The sequence below is a fragment of the Mauremys mutica genome, chromosome 5, assembly GCF_020497125.1.
Source record: "Mauremys mutica isolate MM-2020 ecotype Southern chromosome 5, ASM2049712v1, whole genome shotgun sequence".
NCBI classification, from domain to species: domain Eukaryota; kingdom Metazoa; phylum Chordata; order Testudines; family Geoemydidae; genus Mauremys; species Mauremys mutica.
This window is the reverse complement of record NC_059076.1, coordinates 24,105,354-24,129,996: the sequence shown is the minus strand read 5'-3', so window position 1 is coordinate 24,129,996 and position 24,643 is coordinate 24,105,354. Positions and strand designations below refer to the sequence as shown.

The window sequence follows — 24,643 nt, the reverse complement described above, 5'->3', positions numbered from 1 at the left end:
GAAATGGGCCACCTTGTTTACATTGGCCTCATTAGCACTACAAAAGTGATTTCCACTCCAACTGTTAAGAATAGAACCACTTCCACCTTAATTGAATTGGCTCATTAGCACTGACCCCTCCACTTGGTAAGGCAACTCCCATCTTTTCATATGCTGTGTATTTATACATCCCTACTGCATGTTCCACTCCATGCATCTGATGAAGTGGGTTTTAGCTCATGAAAGCTTATGCCCAAATACATTTGTTAGTCTCTAAGGAGCCACAAGGACTCCTCGTTGTTTTTGTCAACCTAAGCATATTTCTCAATTCAGCACATCAATTTACTACTTCATAAATTCAGTCTTTGGAAACAGAAATTAGTTATTTGTGCATAACAACACTTCAGCATTCTCAAGCTGATAGTGTAAACTTCGTGACACATCTATATTATATATTACTTCCATGTGTGACAAATTTTCCTAATGACTTTCACACTGGCAATTTAGTCTCAAGTCCACACAAATGATAAACTGTATAATATAAAGAGGAGATAGGACAAGGTTGTCCTTTATTTACTTTTCAATAGCACATTTGTTTGTTGGCTTTCTACCCGAGGTTCCTCATTCCAGGCCTATCATTAATGTAATTGGTACTAAATTCAAGTTCTTGCTTTGCCAGAGGCTAGAAGCTCTGCCCTTAAGGGAAGCTGAGCTACACGGATATTGACAGAATTAGTACCAATGATAGGAACATAGCTATAAAAATAGAAATATCAAAGGTGTAAATTCTCTGGAGTCTACTGCAGTCTGGTTGTCACTCAATAACTTACAGATGCTCCCCGGGTTCCGCAAGACCCAATTTACTCAAATTCGCACTTACAGAAAAAGTTCCATAAGCCAGAAATAGGATTTTTGAGTTGTGGAAATTTTTGCATAACGTACAGGTATACGTTTCCAACTTACGCAAAATTTGAGTTACGCAAGGCTTTCCGGAATGGAATGATTGCGTAAGTCAGGGGGCGTCTGTATTGTATAATCATCTCTCTTCACTCCTTGCTAGTTTTTAAATGGTTTACAAAGCTGAAATGCCAAATTGGAACTGAGAATTATTCTCATTCAGGGTTACTATCCTGATTCCGTACTCCCTAGGAACTGAATACAGTGGGAATCAGGTACAGCAGCTACCAAAGAGGAGGAGAACCTGTAAATTGGAAGGTGGTGTTGAGAGCAAGATGTCTTGAGGAACAGAACTGAAAGCTAGCACCAGGAGGTGAAGGACTGGGAGAAGATGCTGGGAATCAGGAGGGCATGCATCTTAGGCAGAATAAAAGGCTTAGGATTTGAACACAGTGTGGACCAGATGGGAAAACCAGCTCGGGAGCAGGACAAGCAGCCAACAGAGGGAGAAAATAAAGGAATCTGGGTTTGTCTCTTAAAAGACAGGGAAGAAGAAAGGACTTAATGTAGTAAGAGCACAGTTATTTTGTTTTTGACGTCTGAGGGAATTGTGTGCCAAAAAATTAAAAATTATGAACACACTATTTTTAAATTCTGCAAATTTTGTCAATAAATAAATGTGGCTCCAGCCTGGCAGCGGGGATCACAGGCCCTGACTGCATTTGAGGTGGCAGGTCACCCTAAACCCTCACCTTCCTTGGTACAGGAACTCGGCAGTGAAGCTGCACCTGACCCTGACAGTGCAAGGGCTGGGCCTGCCCCAGAAACACCCCGGGGCCCTGCCTCTCTGTGCCAGGCGCACCAGGTATGGGTGGGCAGGCTCAGCCCAGCAGGAGCCAAGTGTAGAGAAGCTTAGTGTGGGTAGATCCAGGTGTGGGGTGAGAGGTTTCTGTGTGGGGCAATCTGGGTGTGGGCCGCTCAGTGGGAGATCTGGATGCACAGGGGCTTGTTGGGGGGTTCCGGGTGCAGGGGTAATGGGATTCAGCAGGGGATCCAGGTGAAGGTGGTTGGGGCTCAGCGGGGGTGGGGGAGGTCTGGGCGGCTTAATAGGGCAGCTCCAGCTGGGGGAGTGGGGCTTGATGGGTGGGGGTCCACGTGCAGCTGGTTGGGGATCAGTGGGGTCTGGGTGCGAGGGGCTCGTCAGAGTGGTCCAGGTGGGGGGAGGTGGGGCTTGTCAGGGTGAGGGTTCAATGGGCCTGATTAACAGAGGAGCCCAAGCTGCTGCTGAGGGGATGCCAAATGCTGAGCTCCTGCTTCCCCTATCCCCTTTTCTTCTCCATCCCCTTCCCCTCGCTCCCACATTCCCCTCCCCCTGCTCTATTCCACCCCCACTCCTTACCCAGCCCCACCCCAGGCACTCACTGTTGCACAGAAAATAGGAAGGCTCCCAGCACACAGAAGGGGAGCACGACTGGCACTAGGACTCAAGAGGTGGCATTCAGCTGCTCAGTCTGCAAAGCTGAGAGACAGCCTCCTTCAGCTGAGGAGCTCTGTGCTTGCAGAAATGGGGGGCAGTGGCACGTAACCCCATGTGCCCATCATGCCTCACCCCGATTTGGGGGGGAATCCCCCCCAAACTGAGCCCATGGTCGCCCCTGTGACACTACGTCCATATTCTTCATAGAGATGTTATGATATGACAGATAGGTCATGTGAGATATCACTGAAAAGGTTATGATTTACTGAATATGATTATCCTATTTGTATGCATGTATTATTTTGGTTCTGAAGTTAGGAATATTGTCTATGCATCTATTACAAATGTGTTTACACCTGGGGAACGCCCACTAGGCAGAACGCAATCAATCTAGATGGCTGGCTGGGAAGGGCCATTAGGGAGAACAATAGGTCTTAGAAGATGCTAGTCGCCCACCAGTGAGCCTTCCTGAGGACCCTACAAACGGCTTCCTAGACATGGCTGCTATGGCCCTACAGGGACATGTGACCAAATCACGTGGTGCTGGACTCCATCTTGGAATACCAGTGTTTTTGCATGGAAAGGTGTGGGAACCAACTAAGCCTGGAGACAAAGGGTTCCCGCCATATGCAAAAGCTATTTAAGACAGGGAGTGACATCATCGTGGCTCTTCTTCGCTGACTCCCCGCCCGAGAAGATTGCTGGAAACACCTGAGAAACAAGGACTGAACTGAGAGAGGGAGCGAATTTCATGAGTTCTCTGTGCAGCGCAAGACGGTATAATTTTGGGTTGACCCTTCAAAGGGGTGTGTGCACTTGAGTAACTGGGCAGTTCCTTAGCTGAGCCTTCCCATGCAGAGCTGATCTCAGCATCTGTGTGAAGCTGCAGCTGGGTGTGTCTTCACCTGTATGTGTGCTGGAAGGGGACTGAGAGCCTATCACAGCAGTACAATGTAAAGGTCAGGTGAGCTCAGTGGTATCCCTGTTCCAAGTGGCAACCCATCAGAGCCCCAACTCCCAAAGTGGCTTCCCTTTGGTTCCCTGTCATTTTCTGCAGGGAAGCACAGGAATGCCGCAGGGGGACGGGGTGTTTTCTGCTGGCATACAGTCACACAGAATCCCCCCAGGAGTAAAAGTTTTTTATAGCCAGAGGGAACCTTATCCATATAACACCAGCCTAGCACAGAAGTGGGTTTGGTAGCTGAAATACACTCTCACAAGTTGATAGCACCATCTGTCCAGAGAGGAGAAAGAGAAGTGGGCAGCCAATCTTTTAACTCTGCATAACCTCAGGAAGCCAGATGCTGCATCTCAGCTGAACTTTCTGAGTAAATATATTTTTTTAAATTCCCTTCTTAACCAGTTCAGAGGAGCAGGCCTCATATGTACCGAGCAATGCAAAGAAAGCAGGGTGAGGGGAAGAATATCCTGTCCTATGTTGTTTTATAAATAAATCATACAGGTTACAGTGGGAAAACACCTGTTAGATCATCTCATCCTTCCCCTGCAAATACAAGGTATAGTCCCTAGAGAGAGGATACGCTAGACATTAAACAGATACTACTGCACACTAGAACTGAGCCAGAAACCCATGAAAATGCTATAACAAGATGGCTTGTTAGAATACCAATCTCTGAAGTTAAGCAGTAAAACCCAAACATAACTATATGTTAACAGCAAAGCTTAAGACTGTAAAGACATAAAATTACTTCTGCTAAAGACAATCTTATAAGTTGTGTGTACACAAACAAAAAGAAACAATCAAACAAACAGAAAATCCACACTCCTTTGAGAAGAAAAGATTTTAAGTTAAGGACAGTTATATTTCTTGGGGGGTGAGGGAGAGAACAAACAAACGTTGCAAAAAAAGCTAAGGTACAAAGTGCTATATTATGGCTGTAGAAACCAGTGACTGTAGCGCATGTGCGAGAGTGAGACAAAAGGGATACTGCATCATCAACTGTTCCTAACGGCATACTGCCTGTAGAGGACAGCAGGAAAAACAATCAGCAAAGGAGGGCTCTTAAGAGAAACTCCACCTCTTATTTGGACGAGCAGCCTACCATTCCATCCCAGCACCAAGCCCTGAAGCCCCAGTCAGTACAGAACGGTTGCAGGGCCATGGCTCTGCCTAGTTTTGCCTTCTTTGTGGTTTCTAGCACTACTGGCAATCCTAGTAGCTATCTTGATGCTTGTAATCCCTTCCAGGCTACTATGTTTTTTAAACAACACAAAAGTAACAAGAAGAGCTGAAAAACAGAGAGTAAAATAATTTTGTACCCCGTTTGGTGGTGGCAGATGGGCAGAGACTGACAGTAACATGTGAAGAGTTGAACACCTTATGTACCTTCTGCGCAATGATAAATCTGAGCAATTGTGTCCATTCGCTGTTTGAGAAGTGAGCAGTAACTGCTGGTAGTGAGATACCACATTTGCATGTATGTATTTTTAGGCTAGAATTGACCATTATGATCATTTAGACTGGACTTCTGCACAATTCAGGAAAAATGAGTCCTGGTTCAAACCCATAATTTCTGGTTGCCCTAGAACATAAATCTAGTCTTGATTTAAAAATTACATTCTACACAATTCTTATTCACCTGCCATCAATGAGACTTAAGCATGCACTTAAGTGTTTAGCTGAACAGTGCTCTCTGGTGTACTAACCATCAGGCTTCTGAGGATGTGAATGTGAGTTCTCCCTCTCCTACTACACTCATTTGGCTGACTAAGCATCCTAGATTTCTTCCATAAGGCTTTCATCATCCTGACCACCCAGGAGCACTTACCTGTGGGAAGTCCCTTCCCTCTCAGCCTCTCCCGAATGGCCTGGCTTCTGTCTGTCTGCAATTTTCTTTCTCCATTGCAGGAAAGCTGATCGACCTGTAAACAGGCAGTAATACAAAGTCAAGTGTTCTGAAAAGACCATGTTACCATGAAGACTGGATACTTGAGGACAAAAGGCCAACACATTTAGCAGGACATTGTCTTTCTCAGGCAAATAAAGTAATTGTACAGTATTTACATTAGTTTGTCTGTGGAAATTCAGAATTTCTTCATTGAATTGGGATTATCAATTTGGATTTCCCCTTGGGTTATGTTTTAGGAACTCTTTCCTTATTAGTATCACTTTAGTAATATTTGTTCAATACATGTTTGGCATACTTTCTGCCCAAATAAACAGAAAATAATTCCATAAATCTACAACATAAATATGTTCCATTACAGTAAATGGAAACTAGAAGAATTAAAGTAGCTTAAGATATTCTAGGATGTGCATATTCAGGGTTAGTTTGCTAAATTACGGTTTGTACCTACTATTAAATGCAAGCTTGTGGATGATATTTTAGGCTAGTAACCACAGTAGCTCTATTGGATGCCCATACAATAGCTTTAATAATTTCAGAAAAGTGTTTCCTTCAGTGTTTCCATAATTCAAAGAACAAAAAAGGAAATTCCAACTCTTGAGATATTTTATCACAGCGTCCCAGCTTTTAAAAATAAATGTTAATTCAATATATACATGTATCTGATTCTGGATACTTGCATACAAATAATTCAAAGAATCTTTTTAAATTGCACTGATAATTTTTACTCTAGCCTTTCTGTAAATTAGAAACTAACTGAAGAATTAGGATTGCAGCTTGTGAAAAATAAAGTTACTTTCTATCTAGTACAATTACAATGCAACCCAACTAATACTAAATAGGTTCAATCAGTGATCTCCCCATTCACCCTTTACAAAATATTTTAAAAAGGAAATGCACCCAATGACATTTTAAGATATTTTGCATTTCAATGGATAATCTCCTATACAATTCAAGAGGAAACATTTACAGTACAACAATGCCTAATCAGGGTCAACAGATATGTACAGGAACACACTTCTAAACTTGGATGCTCTACATAATCCTGAGCAAGAGCAGCACAGTTTCCATATATAAACAGTGTATGTACATCATTAAGTTGGCGTTTCAAGGATAGCTACAGAAACAAACAGCAACGGGACCTATTTGTGTACAATGGAATAAAACTGGGGAGTGAAGACTAGCTCAGTACATAAAGAAAACAACCGCACCACGATGTCACCAACATTCTGATGATACCCGGTTCTATTTTCCTTTCTTGTTTAGTGTGAACAATGTGGTCTCAAATATTCCAATGACTTGGTGAAACAGGGAGATGGATGAAAGACAGCTGGCTAAGACTCTGTTCAGGCAAAACATAGGTGATATTGATTGGTAGAAGGAAACAAAAGAACTAGCAGAATCTCAACAAGCAACACCTCAACTGAAGTTTTTTTAATACTCCTCCCACTTATTAAGGTGGCGCACAAACAGGGGCTTTGGATGGATTCACCTTTGATCCTGGAACTTACAGATAGGCATTTTCAGCCACTACTACCTTTTCCATCGATGCTGGCCAAGATAAAGGGCTGGTCAAAGTCATTCACATCTTTGTCACCTCCAGGCTAATAGTACGCTAATGCACTATTAGCTGGGACTGACTATGAAAGCCATGTGGCAATTAAGACTGATACAACATAGATCAACTCACCTGCTAAGCAAGAGACATCATACAAGACCATTCACACTAGTGCTCTGCACGCTACTGGTTGCCTGTAGGTCACAATCCAACCCTATTTTAAAAACTCTGAATTTGCTGGGGCCTTGTTGTCTCAATTACTGCCTCTTGCTCTGCATTGTAGAAGAATAGCTACACTGAGTTACCATGGAGGAGCTCAGATACCACACTGATAATCATTGGAGAAAAATAGATTCAGCTGCCATTCTTAGGCTGCCAGAGACCAGAGTATGCCTCACAGCGCTCTCTCTGGAAGGTCTGTGGGTAGGGAATCAGTGATGGCTGGAGATTCAACTGAGCCAGAGTCATATCTCTTCATGCAGCAATTTACCAACCAGATTAGCAAGACCCTGACAGCACTGGAATCTCCCATCTCAAGAAACAGAATATCAAGCAATGCACTTTTCCGTGATCATACTGGTGGCATGTGTCCAGGGATCCATTTTTACACCAGCTATATCTGAGTGGTATCCACGAGAACTGAAACGGCCACAAGGTCAGCCTCCAAAGAGATGGGATGATTTCCTAACAAGGAGATATGGACAAGCATGGCAAAAGATGGCTGGAGTGAGAGAAGATTGGAAGACATGTTGTGATTGGCTCAGTCTTAACTGATGAAGGACTGACAGTCTATGCAGTAATAACTCATTTTGTTCCAAAGGGTTGAAGCAGTAGAATACTGTAGTAACATAGCAGTGAATCAGAACCACAATATCCAACACCTATGGTCCAGCAATTCTGTAGAAATACTTTGCTTGAGTTGTCTGATTGCTATTATTAGAGATAATTTATAAATGAAAAATACTGGGAGAAGTACTGTTTGGCACCATTAACAGTTAGTAAGCTCCATTTCTATTCAGAGTACTAAAATTATTTAACCATCCCATGAATATGTTGTAACACTGTAGCGAAGGGAGAGGTTGCCAGTCAGGAATGGTAACTTTTTGAGATGAGTTAATGTCATTCTTTTTACATATGGAAATAATAAGTGCATGTGTCATAATAATATGAATTCCCTGTCAGTAATAATGGCTGACAGCTGGGTAGAATCTCAGAAGAACTTAAAAGTCTGATGACACATTCCCTTATTTCCTTCAATAAACAACAGTCCATAACAGAATTTAAAATGTAAAAGAGAAATCCAGTTAGCTAAAACAAGTGTTAAACACCTGCCCCATGGCATCTATTCCAATGTTTGTTTTTTATCATCATATTAGCCTATATTTAAAAAAAATGTTTCTCCCCATTCCTGTGTGGAAGATCCAACACAACGAGAAACTGACCTTACCAGGGAAACTGCAAAAGTGACCATATATAGTGCTGCCAAATGCATAAAGTCAACTAACAAAAATTGGAGACCACAATGTTTTCCATTAATCTTTCAGTAATTGCTCTTTCTTGTGCTGCTTGTGATAAAAGCAGGTAAAAAACATTCAGACAGAAGTGTAATTTTTAGACTGAGTGTCCCTTTACTATAAGTTGGGAAAAATTACAAACAAGAAGCAAGTCTGGAGAGAGACTTTAAACCAATTTCTTCACTGTGTTTTTGCAATTCTCAGTTATTGCTCAACTGCTTGTAAACACTTACCCCAGAGAGGCTTCCCAGAACCAGTTTAACCAACTGTTTCACATATGAGAAAGAAGGTGCACAATTACTGTTCCTTATGTGGGCACTGCAGGCATCCAGAACCGTTCGTACAGACACACGGGCATAAAAGACATCTTCGCACATGCCAAGCAGTATGCTGTTTAGGTGATCCCCAAGTTTGATAGGCTGATTACAGAGGAGAAGAGGAATTAAAAAAACAGACAACAGCACTTAAATATCTATCAACCACATATGCAAATAGGTTGATTTTCTAAAGTTTCAAATTACTTTCAATACTAATTCATTCTGGCACTTCTGAAAATTCCACCTGATATGCTTCATCTGAAAACACATCTCATTGACAGGGAAAGCTGTTTGATCTAGTGGCTATGGTTCAGGGGATCTAAATGCAGGATATGTCACTAACCTGTTTCATCTTGGGCTATTCACAGTCTGTAAACTGAGTATAATAATACTTGTCTACCAAGGACATTAGGACTAATTAAGATTTTTAAAACACAGTCTTGAAAAATAACTATATTCATTGTAACTGCTAACCATAAGGGACTTGGAGACAGTATTTGCAGGAACTTGCTGATGAGAGCTGACAAGTGTACTGAAAAGGTTTCTATAACCCTTTAGCTAGTTCAAGATTTTACTTCAACTGGATTTGTACTTTCATATTCCAGAAAGGTGTTGGATTGACTCGTCAAGTCTCTCATGACTAACAATTATACTGGAGATGGCATTTATTATTATTCAAGATTATCTAATGTTTAAAAATCCTTTCCAGAGTCCAGAAAAGTTTTTAGATATTATTAGAAAAGGGGCAGGACTGAGGGAGCAAAGTGATTGGCTACGTAAGTGAAGCCCTGCAATTATGGGACAACACCCATAGGGTTGGGAACTACTTAGCCTTAATTTTTTCTCATCCAAACAGTCAATCCTATCATATTCTAAGTGGAATAACACTCCAGGGTATGCAGTAGTCAGTGATAACACCACTTCCCAGACACTGTAGGCACTTGGCCTTCAGCACTGTGCCTCACTACGCACCCAAGGTGGGCGGTTATCAAAGAAATACATGCCCTGTCGTGTGGTGTTCTTTACTAAGCACATTAAGTTTCACAGTATTTCTTTCCATTTATTTTTGAAGCTTACTATAAACATTTATTCTGTATCACCCTGGTTTAACATACAGAATTAATATAGTGTTTTACCATATACACTCTAATAGGCACTACTGTCTTTCAATTAATTTTTTTTAAGGGAACAATTTTTCTCTCTCTCGAATCACAGAAATCATTCTTGCATGAAACCTGGTACACAGCAAAGAAGCTAAAACAACATATTCATCAGCTAAAAACATCAACAAACATTTATAAATTCTACATCTTACATCTGTGTTACAATGGAAAAGTTAAATATTTTAACTTTTTATAAAGGTAGATCTGTGAGTTCTGCTAGAATGTTAGCTACTAGCACTTACCACATGCTTACAGGACGGGTAAGAAATTCACCAGATGAAAGTTGCTCTATTCTAGGGTGACAACAGTTGATTTTCTTTTTAAAGTAGCTGAAATGCTCGCGATAGCTATAGCCAATTCCCTCCATGTTTCCATTGTACCTTTCTGTCTTCAGTGGCTCACAACTTTCTAAAACTTTCACCTTTTGGGCTGAAATTATCCATACCTGGTCTCTGCCTCAGGGTGATTCCACCCCCCCCTCTTCCTCCCGCTTCTTCAGATTATAAAGTAGAGCAGGTCAGCTGTTTTTGAGAATGAAGGAAAAGGGAAAAGCCCACAACACTTTCCCCATTATAAAAATATTTTGCAATCTATACTGATGTAACACACACACACAAAAGAAGAGACAAAGAAAAAAGCAGTCTATAGTAGGGGTATATTATAAGCCACAGCCAGGGCTGAGAGGGGTTACAGAACTGCTGTGTAGCAATGCACCCCGCCCCCCAGCATATGGGAACAGATGATCCATCCTTTTAATGAGCACAGTTTGCTTTCTCCCACATAAGCCCCGTTCTGCTGGATGGTGCGTGCGCAGGGGTGGAGTCACAGTCTCTTCCTTTATCGAATCTAGTGTCATTACCCGCACTAGGACTCTTCAAATCCTGACCATCAAGCATATAAAGGACCGGGGATTGGGCATAGTCCCAGAATTGGAGCCCAAAAGAACTGGGAAATCTTTGTATCCTCTTCCCACAACTTGTACACCCACATAGGGTCAACCACAATCTGGCCCTTACCATTAGCTACAGAACATACAAAATGAAGGAGAGAATTGGAAGCCCCTCAGAGCAGGGACTGTCTTTTTGTTCTCTGTTTGTACAATGTCTAGCACAATGGGGTCATGGTCCATGACTAGGGCTCTTGGGCACAACTGTAATACAAATAATAATAATTGGTCTTTAGTCTTGTGGTCCCACTGGATTGGGATTCAATTCCAGGTCTGCCACAAACTTCCAGGGTGACACTGGGCAAGTTACAGTCTCTCTCTGTCTCAGTTTGCCCTAGGTAAAATGGGATTCGTAATCCTCTCACATTTTTGTCAGTCTTGTCTATTTAAAGTGTTAACTCTTTGGAATGGGGACTGTCTCTTATTATGGAACTCACCTACCACAATGCAGCCATGATCTCTGTTGGCATCTCAAGATGCTATGGTTATATAAATAATATTGAAGGAATGCATTTTTCTACAAATATGCTAGTAGTTACAGAACATATCAATACTATCATGAACGAGATGACATTTGGTAAACGCCGAAAGCATGTGCTTTGAATGAAGAACTCAACGACAATCTGTAACCCCCCAAAGAGTCCATTAGCACAGCATAATGAACTTCTGGATGAAACTCTTCAGAGCATGCTTTGTTTTTCCATTCTAACTAAATGATCCCTGCATGCAACTAGATTACTCTTTGGTTTTGGGAGGAAATACTGGTTTTTTAAAGTGTTGTTTTTCTTTTTTAGGTTATAATATCACCAAAGCCACACTATAGTTACAGTAATGAAGGCATTCATTATAAATCCCTATGTTCACTAGCTAGTTTTTCCCAAAAAATCAGCTATTAGGGCTGAAATAGCTTATACTTACTCTCAACCCCAGAGGCAATTTTATTTTATTATCCAAGTTTATAGAGAAAACCCATGGTATATATTTTTCATTTCTCAAGCATGAAAATGTTTTTAATGCTTAATTATTATTCTGGACTCTGACAACACAACTTGGAGTTAAAACACCCATTGGCATAGACATAATCCTCAGGAAAAAGTGTGTGTGGGTGGGTGCGCTAAGAGATAAAACAGTTTAAAATAAAATAAGGTATGAACTAATGAAAGACAATAATAATCAATCTTTTCCTTTGCTATTTAAGCATGTAACACATGTATATACAGATATAACCACGCTCTTGTGTAGATCTGCACAAAGAAATTCCCTCTTAAAATCAGTGCCACACACAGTCAATCATTCTGTCTCTACTAACTGCTTGCTACCTTAAAGACTGCCTCAGAAGGGGTGTAACTTCTGTGGCAGCATGCATGGGTGCCTTCTTGACTGTGCTCTTTTGGATGCAGAGTATTCTGGAGTGCAGAAGCTCAGCAGGCACATGTTAAAATTAAAGGCAAAGGTAGGAAATTTCTGCAATTTTGCTTTTTTTCTCTTTCCTGACACACATCAGCATGATATCCTAGAGGGGAATTGCTGTAGTGCTGGTAAACCCTGATGCTGGAAGCTCTGCTGCCACTAATGATAGAGATTTCTAGGGAGAGAAAAGGGAATAAAGTTCCTATCTTCTGTTCAGTTCTCAACTTCCATAGCCTGATTTCAAGCCAGCACTCCCATTTCTATTGCACAAACCTAACAACTCTAAGCTGCCAGGTCATCTCTGCCCCAGATCATAAAGGTGAGAAAAACCTGTCAATGTGGGGATTGAGGTAGTGGGGAGAGAAGGAACTGCAAAGGAATATTCCTGCTAATCACGGTGGAAGAGGAACAATATTATCCACCACTTGCTTTTTCCTCTTCAGTTTCACTGGAGCTGTAATATGTGCCCAAAGGCCTTGATTTTCTATTTTTATTAATTTTTACTGAAAAATTCCTGGGTCTTACAAAAGTATTATGTAATTTTTACCAATTTTCATCACATTTTGTACCACCCAAGTACTTGAAAATACTGATTATATTAAGAAAATCCAATCCATTAGATTATGTAGATGGGTTTATGTAAATAATAAATTAGTCCAAGTGTAAATGTGAGGCTTCCTGTTAAAGTATGGCGATATAGTGGAAGATACACAGATGCACGTGTGTGTACATCAGTGCTTGAATCCTAATCAAAGGAGTCACTGTCCTTTCTGCCTTTGAAAATCTTTCCCTTTATTTCTCAGCCATAACACTGTATCAACAGCTTTCTCCGTTTAATTAGTAATAATAATACATTTTTAAGCAGCTGAGTAAGTTTTGTGCTGAAAGCTGTTTTTCCCCCCCCACATCTGAGCAGGAGTCAAGCCAAATGTATAATATCTGCATATCCCTACCTCATCACCTAATGTACTTTTTGGATACAGACTCCTAATTTTTCAGTCTCCTCCAGCCATTTCAGCGATTGACTTGAAGTGTAGTTGTTGTGTGGGGTTTTTTTTTTGGTGTGTTTTATTTTTTTGTTTCCTAAGATGAAAGAGTTCTGGAAGAAGATGAGTCAAACGTTAAAGAGCAAATCCTCCCAAACCTGACTGAAGGAGTTCTGACAGCTGCACATACTGTATACGAGATAACCAAATTGAGCAATAACAACGAGGAGTCCTTGTGGCACCTTAGAGACTAACACATTTATTTGGGCATAAGCTTTTGTAAATTTGTTAGTCTCTAAGGTACCACAAGGACTCCTCGTTGTTTTTGCTGATACAGACTAACAGGGCGACCACTCTGAAATTGAGCAATGAGGTTAAGCTCTAACCAGTCCATAACTGTGTCTACAGCTGCTAGCAAGTCAACAGCAAAGAAGTCTACGCCCTATTCTCAACAAGTACCCTCCCTTCAGAGGCAGTCATGTAATGAATTCACCCAAACATGCTTACCTTAGGCTCATAGAAATTATAGTAGGGCCAAATGGAGCACAGTGGTCAGTATCTTTTTAAGTAAATCACAAATACTTTTTTACTGTATTAAAGAAATTTCAATATGACAAACAAAAATCAACCCATTTTAGAATCCCTTAATAAAACAGAAATCTGATTTTTCTTCTGATAGATTCACAGCATGATATACAAGCAAGTTGTTTTTGATAAGCCTCAAACAGCTGTGGTTCATTGGGAGACATAAGGGCCAAGTTGACTCCACATAACTTCCAAGTGAAAGACAATGCCAGTGCTTTCCCTCCTTCAAACCAACGCTACAGTATCCCTAATCAAGAAAAATAAAGAAGCAAACAACCAGAATAGAAACAGTGAAGAGTATTAATTAGAGAAGAATAGGAGTTTTGTCTCATAATGGACAAAGCAAGCTGCTTCACTACAAGCAAAGCTCTATGGATTCTGTGGTAAAAAGGTCTTTAATTCTACAGCAAAACCCCCTGCTCTCAGCGGCATTATGGTTAGGAGTGAATTCAGTGACAAATTCTGAAGCTGTAGGATCACAGAATACACCTCTACCCCGACAGAACGCGACCCTATATAACACGAATTCGGATATAACGTGGTAAAGCAGCAGGGAGCCCCAGGCCCTTTAAAGCGCCACCCGAGCCCCGCTGCTTTACCGCGTTATATCTGAATTCGTGTGGAGCCCCGAGCCCTTTAAATCACTGCCCAAGCCCGGTTGCCAGAGCTCCAGCGGTGATTTAAAGGGCCCGGGGGTGGGGGGGGAGCTCCCTGCAGCGGCTGGAGCACCAGACCCTTTAAGTTCTCGCCGGGGCTCTGGCAGTCGGGCTCGGGCGGTGATTTAAAGGGCCAGAGGCTTCGGCCGCTGCAGGCGCCCCGGGGCCTTTAAATCCCTGCCCGAGCCCCACTGCCAGAGCTCCAGTGGTGATTTAAAGGGACTGGGGCTCCCTGCAGCGGCTGGAGACTTGGGCCATTTAAATCACTGCCGGGGAAGCTGGTCCACTCTGGCACGGTGTACCGGCTCTTGCCAGTATGACATACCAGACCGAACCTGATATAACGCGGTCTCACCTATAAGGCAGTGAGATTTTTTGGCTCCCGAGGACTACGTTATATCGGGGTTGAGATGTACATCAAAAGTCTCTCTCATGTCTGTTGCAGTAAGACTCTGGTAAGCTCACCTTTAAGTACCCATAACTTGGAAGCCCACAGTTCAGCCACCAATCCTCAGTATTCAAGAGGCAACTATTTCAGATAATATTATTTTACCTTGAACCCTGCATATTTAGGCCTGATCCTGGGAAGGCTGAGAACCTGGAACTCCCATTGACTGTGAAATGACTGCAATGGGAGTTGCAAGTTCTCTACCTCTTGGGTTTGTGCCCCAACAGGCCTAATTCTGCAGCTCTTACTCATCAGAATAGTCCCATTCATATTTACAGAACTACTCACATGAGTGAGGGCTTCAGGAACGAGCCCTAAATTCTACTCCTTGGGACAATTTTTCCCCCTCTCACAAGCACCTTGTAATTATGTAAATTACAAAAACCCAAATTATGTAAAAACTCCTGCTTTTCACTTAGTTTCACCAGTCCCACCAACGTCCCAAGGGTTTACCTTGCCCTGTTATTCTTTTTTTTTTTTAGAAATGTGGAGGACGTTATCAAACAAACCTCATTTTAAAACTTAAAAATGGTGAGATTTTATAAAAGAAGTCTTAAAAAAATACTTACTTGGCTTTGAGGGACTTCATGGTCGGCTCCCCAATAAAGGGTCATACCAAGAGAATAAACATGAATCTGTAATACAACACAAACCATCTGTCAACTTAATGAAGGGACAGTTCTGGAAATTCAACAGTATATCTTTAGAGTATTAAGTGGGTGTGATGAACTTGACATTCTGAGAAAGGGTGGTCCTCCCCTCCCCTCCCCCCCCACAAATTAGGTGCACTATTGCATGTTTACATTTTTGACAGCTAAGCTTAGCCATGGACTCAATTAGCCTCCTTGCCTTGGAGAGCTTCCGAACTGTCCTTTGCCCTGGTCATTACAGTCAGAGCAGCAAATCCCACTATGGGAAAAGACTTGAAAAAATCTTATTAATGCTCCTCTAACATTTCCATTTAGTTTTTAACCCTTCATTTAAGATTAAGGCCCAGTATACATCAATAAGATTACGACACTTGATGGTGATGAATACATTCTGAAATGCAGCAGGGCATTCCAATGCTGCAAGTCTTAAAAGGTGCATAGTTCTGAAGGTGAAACACTTAGGATCACAAACACTGGCTTTTGGGTTGCCAATGGACTTTCACCTATGCACACAACATATGAGGTTGTCATCTTAAAATTTCAATCATTGTAAACTCCTCAAAGCAGGGAATGTGTTTTCCTACATATTTGTACATGTCCCAGCACAACAAATCATACTAATGGGGGCCACTGGCCTTGCTGTAATATAAATAAATAATAAATAAGAATAGAAAAAAGTAGTGAATAATAATGAATCTGGATTGTTTGTATATATAATGTGGTAATGACACTCTTTGTACTGGACAAAGCAACTATTGTACAGTGAACGTGTGTTAGTAATAACTGTATAATTTAAAGCAAGAGGTGCATTACATAATTTTGGCAACGAGTTATATTAAAATTGAGCATAGATGCCACTTATAGGTGATTCAACCAATCCCATCTTCCCCCAAATAAAGAGAAAATACAAATTCCAGGCCAACTTGAAGCATTAGCTATATGCAGTTAGAATCAATATTTTATGAATATTTTCATAAAATATTTTATGTTTTTGAAATGTGGGTGTAAATTGGGAGAAAACTATTCATGCACATAGCCAATAGAATCCATACAACAATGAAATGCAAACCTGACTTTCACTGTTTTTCTGTACCATATATGCAAATTCAACACAGTTTTATAGTTACATATTCAGGAGGAAGATAGAATTGCTTTAAATATATGTTTAAGACAAAGTTATGTATTTGTTCAGCGCTGACCAGATACCTGACTTGGTAAAAGGCATAGATATTAAGACAATCTCTGCCCTGGAGAGTTTATAACCTACCAGAGACAATATTTAGAGAGATCTACAATCTACGCAGAAGATGCTGTGGGAGACAACGGAAAGAGCTACCATAGTTAATATTTATTATTAGTCTAGTTTTTATGAAACAATAATATGGCAGTGTCAAATGGCAGCCCCACCCAGGGACATCCTCCTGAAGCAGGCTATGGCACAACAAGTGTCCCCTCTCAGGTAACCCAAGAACTCCACTTCAGGCTCCCTTGCTTCAATAATACCCTTCTGTGGGGCCAGTTTATTATAAAAAAAACATAATACAATTCAGGTCATAACAAAAGTCCTCCATGCAGTCCCATCTATCATCCCAGTACATATCATCCTCAAAACCCCACGACGTAACACTTCACATGCCAGCATCTTCTACCACACTCTAGGCTCCTCACCAGTCCTCATCTGTCCCTCTGCCAGGATGGCCACCCCAACTCTTCCAACTGGAGCGTGAGCCCACTTTTCTCAGTGATAACTCTCCATAAACTCTCTGCTGGGAAATCATCTTCACCAGGGAAGCATCCCTCCCTCTCCCTGTTCCCTTAGGTCCAGCACTCTGGCTATGGATATGTCAGTGGGCAAATTCCTCTGCTGCGCTCCTGCCTTCAGAGCTCTCTGGCCCTTGGCTACATCTCTCCAGCTTAGAAGTAAGCAGGCAACTCCCGCTGCTGCTGTCTGGCCCTGGCTCTTTGGCTTTGGGATGTCAGGCAGCAAACCCTTCTTTGCTGCTCTATTGCCTTCTGGCTTCCCCCAGGAACAATCTACAGCTTCCTTCCAGGACCCTCCATAGTCCCCTGGTAGCTCTCAACTGTCTCTTTCCTGACAAACTCACCAGGTCCGTCTGTCTCATGGGGGTCTCTGCCCCTCAGATTCTCTCTATCCTTTATTGCCTCAGGTGTTGCCCTGCTCTCTTAACTGGCCAGATTGGGAGCAGTTGTTCTGGTACAGGGGAGCTGGAACTACTTCATGTACAGAGCTGGTCAGCCACCCTGTGATATATAGTTGTATTTACAAATTTACACATAAATATGGACATTGCTATTAAAAAGGCTTTTTGAATTGCAAAATCAACATTAAAGTGCAGAATATACATGAAGCTCTTGCTTCATTTAAATAAAGTATTATGCCAAGTGGCTTGTGACCTGAACGGTAAGTGAGAGTGAAACCGGCAGCCTCCTTCATTGCATTGCCAAGTATCAGTCCCAGCAACAAAAAATTAAAGAGTGCTTCAGCAAACTTTTTCAAATATCTCATCAAGTGCTCTTATGTATGGTTTTCAGCCATCCTAAATTTAAGAAATGCAATATATTTTGTGCTAAAGAAAAGCAGAGGCAAATATTCAGTGCTATATTTCAGACATGTGAACTAATGGTCCCATTGTTAACAAAACCACCTACATATTCATGCTGCCATTGATGTCAGTCAAAATAATTAGTAGCCTATTGTCAGCTAGATAGGACTCAGAAACAGATAAATATGGTGTGCATTTTAATTTAAAACCTTCACCTTTTTTCCTTTGCATTTCTTCAAATTCTCAATTCTTTTCCTGAAGATTTTCAGTGAGTGTATTAATTTTTAAAAATGAATAATCTCAAGTTTCCAATTTGTGGTTTAATTAAAACATACATATGAAATATTTTCAGTTTTCCACTACAAAATAGATGCAATATTCTCCTTTTATTTAATCCCTCCAAGTCAAGGCCTGGTAACGTCAGCTTTTTAGGAGCAACATATTCCCCATTCTGTTTTCTATTTATTTTTATTATCTATTTTCCACATAACATTTGAAAATAGAGGCATCCAGAAGAGCACTTGAGTCCTAAGCTTCCTCCAGTTATCACAAAGAGGTTTGTCTCCCAACACACATGGTGTATGAGTCATGCAGAGCACCACGCCAAGGGCTGCACTGATATGAGATTGTGATAGAATTAATACAGCTGACATATGGTTATGTTCACCATGAGAGTTCAGTTCAACAAGCTGATGAATAGTAAAGCTTACGCCTGAGGTATACATGGGAGGAGGGATTATGCAAATATAAAATATTTTTCTTGGAATTTTTCTGAAAATTACTTTATCTAGTATAAACAAAGCTGGAGTACATGCCATGGAGGGATTTGTGGTAATGGTGTGCCTAAGGAGAAGACAATGGGACAACTTTTGCCTAATGTTACATCCACACAAACTTTTCTGATTTCGAGATCTCATGAATTTCACTGGTGTTGTAGAGGTGCAATTGAGGGCACAATTTGGGTTGATACCCATTAGATAACAATTTACGGCCCAATCCTGAAACCACATACTATCAACTGCAGACTGACTTTTTCTTCTTTTAATTCATCATGACCAATGGAACTACATCAAGAAGCAAGCAGTTGCAGTAGCAGGGCCATAGCTTAATCTGGGAGAACTGGAATATTCAGTCCCCCAAAGTCTTAGCTTGTTTGTAGCAGGGACCTTTGTACAGGTGAATGCCAACAATAAGCATGAACTCAGCTCAACTTCTTTCGCATTGTTAAAAAGACAAAGTTATTCATGGTATATGTCACTTTGGAAAGGACATATTTAATTGTTTAAGAAAGCACAGTCATACTCATGGTATGCTTTACACAGAAAAACATACAATAACCGAATAACTCATGTAGTTTTGAGAGGTCAGGAGGAGATTAATTTCAATCAGTAAAAAAAATCAGGTGAAACAATGCAATAGGAATTTGTTTTTTGGTGGGGGAGAGGGGTTATTTAACATTTTACACATAGGATTAACATTTTCAGGTGTGTATGTGTGAAATTTACTCTGAAACTGATTGCTACTCCAAGGAGCTAAAAAAATCAAAATTAAATCTAACCCAAATGAATTAGCACTCATCATTATTTGCATCTTCAATGTATGTTCCACCATGTTGTTTTGTGAAGGGAATCCGATAATATTTAAACATGTATATTCAGCTGGAACTAACCTGACTTTTTTTGTTATGGTGGTTGTGACTGCACAGTGGAAAAATTAAAGACTTATTTGCAAACTGGCTTCCAACTGCATGTGGTTTTGGACCACAAACCAAACTAAGATGGCTACCCTCATGACACATGTTTTTTTTTGTTAGTCTGTTTTGTAATTTATTGTTATTTTTTACCTTATTTTTTAACCCTATATCTGAAATTTGGATTATAAAGGAATTGTTAGAAGTCACTGTTTGACATCTTTAACCATAAAAATAAGCTTTATTCCCTAAATACAGATCCCTCAATTGAAGGCACTACATATTTAGCAATGTTTCACACATACATAAGAACATCTTTTCACTGAGGAAATGATGGCCACAGAACTAAGTCTTCCTTGTTCTCTGGAAAGACTGCTATGGGCTTTACCTTCCAGTTGGACCGTCAAAGTCAGGTATCAGAGACTCTCTGTTTAATGAATGTGCTTGTCATTGACTCAGTCATCTACAAGTAAATGAACTCTCCAAATACTGAGATGGTACTTCTCATATTCAGCTTATTACCAAGACCTTCTACTGAAAGATTAGAGAACGTTACCAATTCGTGCCATAGACACATCATAGCTATGCATGAAAAGGAAAATAGACAGTTGTAATACCATCAACCTTAAACAAACAATTAAATACATACATGAATAAATCTGGCAACAGAGAATGGAGAGAAGAAAAAAATATACTTACCAAAACCAGGTAGTATGGGTATAAAATAGTTAACTGGTAACACCAGTTTTTCTTTACTACACAACAACCCTATTAATTCTAGGTTAGCTAATATACAAACTCAACAGTATTCCCAAAACATCTGAGAGTCTCATGCCTTTTCCCAGCAAAGCTTTTATTACAGAGCATTGTAAGGAGGTCCCAGACTAAGACTAAGACTAAGACTGTTATTTTTACAAAATGTACTGCATCTCTACTATACAGTGAAGAACTATTTTTCAAAATAAGTGAACAAAGCACATTTTGGTGCGGTGCTCCATTGTATGCTTAATTTGCAATCAGTTTGCTAAAGTTCTTCTGAATGTAGTATTTCACAGACTATTACAACAGCACTATAGAATATAAACAAAACTGTATAAGCTACATACATATGAAGCAATCTTTTACATATAAAAATGCTTGTAACGAAGAAAATGAATTGCACTTACTCATATTTGTTACAATTTGATTTTAAAAACATAGTTATATTACTTTCATGTTGGTTTTTTACATTTCTTCAGTTGAATATTATATACTGTTCTCTAATTGCTCATTATGGTTTGACAGACTAATGTCATGCCAAATATTTTTTGGGGAAAAAAATCCCATACCAAGGCTAGGCTAACTGTTTATTCAATCATCATGGTTGAGGCTTGTGCATTATGTCATGTCAAACTCCATTCATATGAGATAATGTCAAGTACATTAAAACTAGATAAATGAATCTATTTTAAAAGTTGTGCTGATAATAAGAAGATTAAGAAGGAAGCTAAGCATGCGTTCTTATATAAATGTGTGTGTTATGTATGCACACTGTACTATTTAAGACAAATTGTATCAAGGTAAAGTTCAAATATGAACTCAATAAGAGTTGCAAGTACTCTGCACCTCCAAAAAATTAAGATACTTATTTAAATGCTTTTTGGTAATCCTGATTTTTGGCTTTTATGATTTATAGTAAAATATTTTGAACAGTTTTCACAAGAAATAAAGTAACACTAAATTCATATAACAAATTTATTATTTGTGGAATGATTTGCAAATGTATATTTCAAATAAGCCTACAATTACAAAATCAGGGTGTTTTTTTTTGTTCAATTTGACAAGAGACTTAGAATCAGTAAGGCATTCACTGTCTGACTAGCACTTTGGATGATATTTATTGTTGAATACATAATTTCTTTGGTTTAGAAGAAATGAAGTCATGACCCAAATACTAATGCAACCCTGTCGTTGTGTTTTAAGAGGTCATTACAAACAGGAATTTGCTTTGGTTTCAGTAAAATTCTGACATGAACCAATTTCAGAACAAGAACTGAAAATAAAACAGAGATTTCCACTCAGAAACTAGTTTGGTAAACTGCAGTGAAATACACTGAACGAAGATTGCAGCTTAAAATTGAAAACCAGTCCGAGCGGCTTTCCCCCCCCCCCCCCCCTTTGGCAGTTCAGGTGGGAGTCTGAGGGGTTTTTTTTTTTTTTGCTTTAGCGTGGCAGGAGGTGTGTGCTCAAAAAGTTTTTACTGATAGGGGATGCGTGATCAAAAAAGTTTGGAGACCACTGCAATAAGCTACATTTGAATGATTTCAGAGTTCAGTAACCTAAAACAATAAAGTTGTACATGAAGCCTATCTGCTCACTCTGATATATGCAAGTTCATCACATGCTTTTTCTCCTATTACATTTAAATTTTATACACACTCTTTAAAAATTCACTCTATTCAACCAACTGTATTTTTAAATTAAAATAAGCTAACATAACTGCAAGACTATATTCCTGATACCTTTTGGTGGCAGAAACTGCAGATAAATGAAATTCTATGGCCTAATTCTGGTAGGCACTAAAAATAGATGTAAGTAGCAGAGTCCCCCCACAAAACCAAGTAAAAAAGTACTGTTAATATATACTTTTAACAGCTGCATCTATGCACGCACATCTGCCATGTAGTAGGAAGGAATTAATTGAACTGAAGCTGCATGAACAACAGCTTGGCCAGGCAAGTTTCAAATACATACATACATGGTAAACAGACATATGGATCAAGCCCCTAATGCTATGGCTGTACCTTGTTAAACTCATACATAGGGCCCTACTAAATTCACGATCCATTTTGGTCAATTTCACAGCCATGGGATTTAAAAAATAATAAATTTCATTATTTCAGCTATTTAAATCTGAAATGTCAGTGTTGTAATTGTAGGGGTCCTGACCCAAAACCAAGCTGTGTGTGTGTGTGTGGGGGGGGTGTTTGCAAGGTTATTGTGTGTGGGGTGGTTGCTGTGGTACTGCTACCCTTACTTCTGCGCTGCTGCTGGTGGCGGCACTGCCTTCAGAGCTGGGCAGCTGGAGAGCAGCGGCTGCTGGCCTGGATCCCAGCTCTGAAGACAGAGCCGCTGCCATCAGCAGCGCAGAAGTAAGGATGGTATGGTATTGCCACCCTTACTTCTGCGCTGCTGCCTGCAGAGCTCAGCCCTCTGTCAGCACCTGCCACTCTCCGACTGCCCAGCTCTGAAGGCAGCAGTGCAGAAGAGCGAGCGGCATAGTATGGTATTGTCACCCTTACTTCTGCACTGCTGCGGGAGAGGCACTGCCTTCAGAGCTGGGTGCCCAGCCAACAGCCGCCGCTCTCCAGCCGCCCAGCTCTGAAGGCAGTGCAGAAATAAGGGTAGCAATACTGCAACACCCCTAAAAATAACCTTGCAACCCCCCTGAAGCTCCCTTTTGCACCAATTTTGGACCAGCAATTTGAGAACTGCTGGTCTCCCCAATGAAATCTGTATAGTATAGGGCAAAAGCATACAAAAGAGCAGATTTCATGGTCTGTGATGAATTTTTCAGGGCCATGAATTTCGTAGGGCCCTACTCATACACAACTCCTTTGTTAGAGGCCCAGCAGAATGGCCTCTTCTCAAGTTGACTGGGGAACTAGAACCAAGAAACCCAATTTTCTTCAAATTCCGCTGCATCGTTTAAGTTTGATGCAGTGGTGGTTCGATTTGGGTTTTTTTTCCTGCCACATGTGTATGTGCAAAGTTAGCTAGAATTCAACCCAAAATTGGATGTATTCAACTCCAGTAAAAAACTTCAACACAACACTAAAACCAAATACCACAAGCTAAAGGGATATAAACCAAGTTAAACCAACTGTATGAGTAATCTCCTTATGCAAACCAAAGCATATATGTGTCAACATGCAATAATTTCCCAAGGAAATATGAATTCAGGCTCTTGCAGAGGTAAAGGGTCACAACTGTACTACCACCACTTTCCAGAAAATTATGTTACCAGAAGTCATATAATAGCAAAATGTACATTTTCATAAGCAAAGGCCACAATCTGAGAGAATTAATCAGAGCGGCATGCGGGGACAAAGGCCATAATGTGGTCATCAACAATGAATGAGTTCAAGTACAAGAGAAACATGCCACATCAGTCCCCATCAGTTTTCACTTCTTTCTATGCAACAGGGAAACACATGGCCTCTGATTTGCAACACAGAGTTAAATTAAGAATGCGCCCAACTTTGAAGTAAAAGATTTCACCTAGACACAGTTTAGCTGCTTAAGGAATTTACTGATTATTTTTCTGGTGCTTCTGATAAGAGAGTCCTTAAGCCAAATTCAGAGCTAGTACAAAGTGGCACAGCTCCATTGACTTCAACAGAATTGCACCTGCTCATTCAAGTTATACATTTTAGTAAAGATTTCTAACTACAAGGTGCTTCATAGTACCACTATTACAAAGTTTGGAATTATCCCTCCTATCCGTCAGTTCCGGATTCTGCAGTTCCTATTCTGGTAAAACTTCCACTGACTTCAGTACTACCATTACTTGTGTAAGGACTTCTGTCTCTTGGCCCTGAACAGTTAACACACTCATATATATATGAGGTATATATATTGCCTTGACTGTGTTGCAAGGCAAGAGGCCTGAAGCTAAGTGCTTTCAACCACTGAAGAAACATATAGGAGCAAAATACATTTCTTGGAGGGCACCCTTTAGAATCGATATTCAGTTGATATGGTTCTAGAGAAACTGATCATTTAAAAAGTTTTCAGAAAAAAAAAGTCGAAGTGTAGCTAGTCCTTGCCCAGTAATAGCAATAGTGCCAGTACCAATCTCCTTCAGAACAAAGACACGCAACTGCTCCTCCAGGAGGAGTCCTGCCAAGCCATATAATAGCTTTCAAACATACAGCTATTTTGGCTGTAGTCCTTT

At 40.5% G+C, this 24,643-nt stretch overlaps 1 protein-coding gene across 2 annotated transcripts in view; it reads right to left on the bottom strand.

Annotated features, from left to right (window-relative positions):
* Window positions 1–24,643, bottom strand: part of PTPN13 (protein tyrosine phosphatase non-receptor type 13) — a 144,113-nt gene that overhangs the window by 94,457 nt on the left and 25,013 nt on the right. For both annotated transcript variants that reach the window (XM_045019370.1, XM_045019371.1), the window contains exons 3-5: window positions 15,373–15,438; window positions 8,526–8,711; window positions 5,143–5,236 (exon numbers count right to left, since the gene is read on the bottom strand). In XM_045019370.1, coding sequence (XP_044875305.1) covers window positions 5,143–5,236; window positions 8,526–8,711; window positions 15,373–15,438 — 346 coding nt within the window. The remainder of the gene's footprint in view (window positions 1–5,142; window positions 5,237–8,525; window positions 8,712–15,372; window positions 15,439–24,643) is intronic.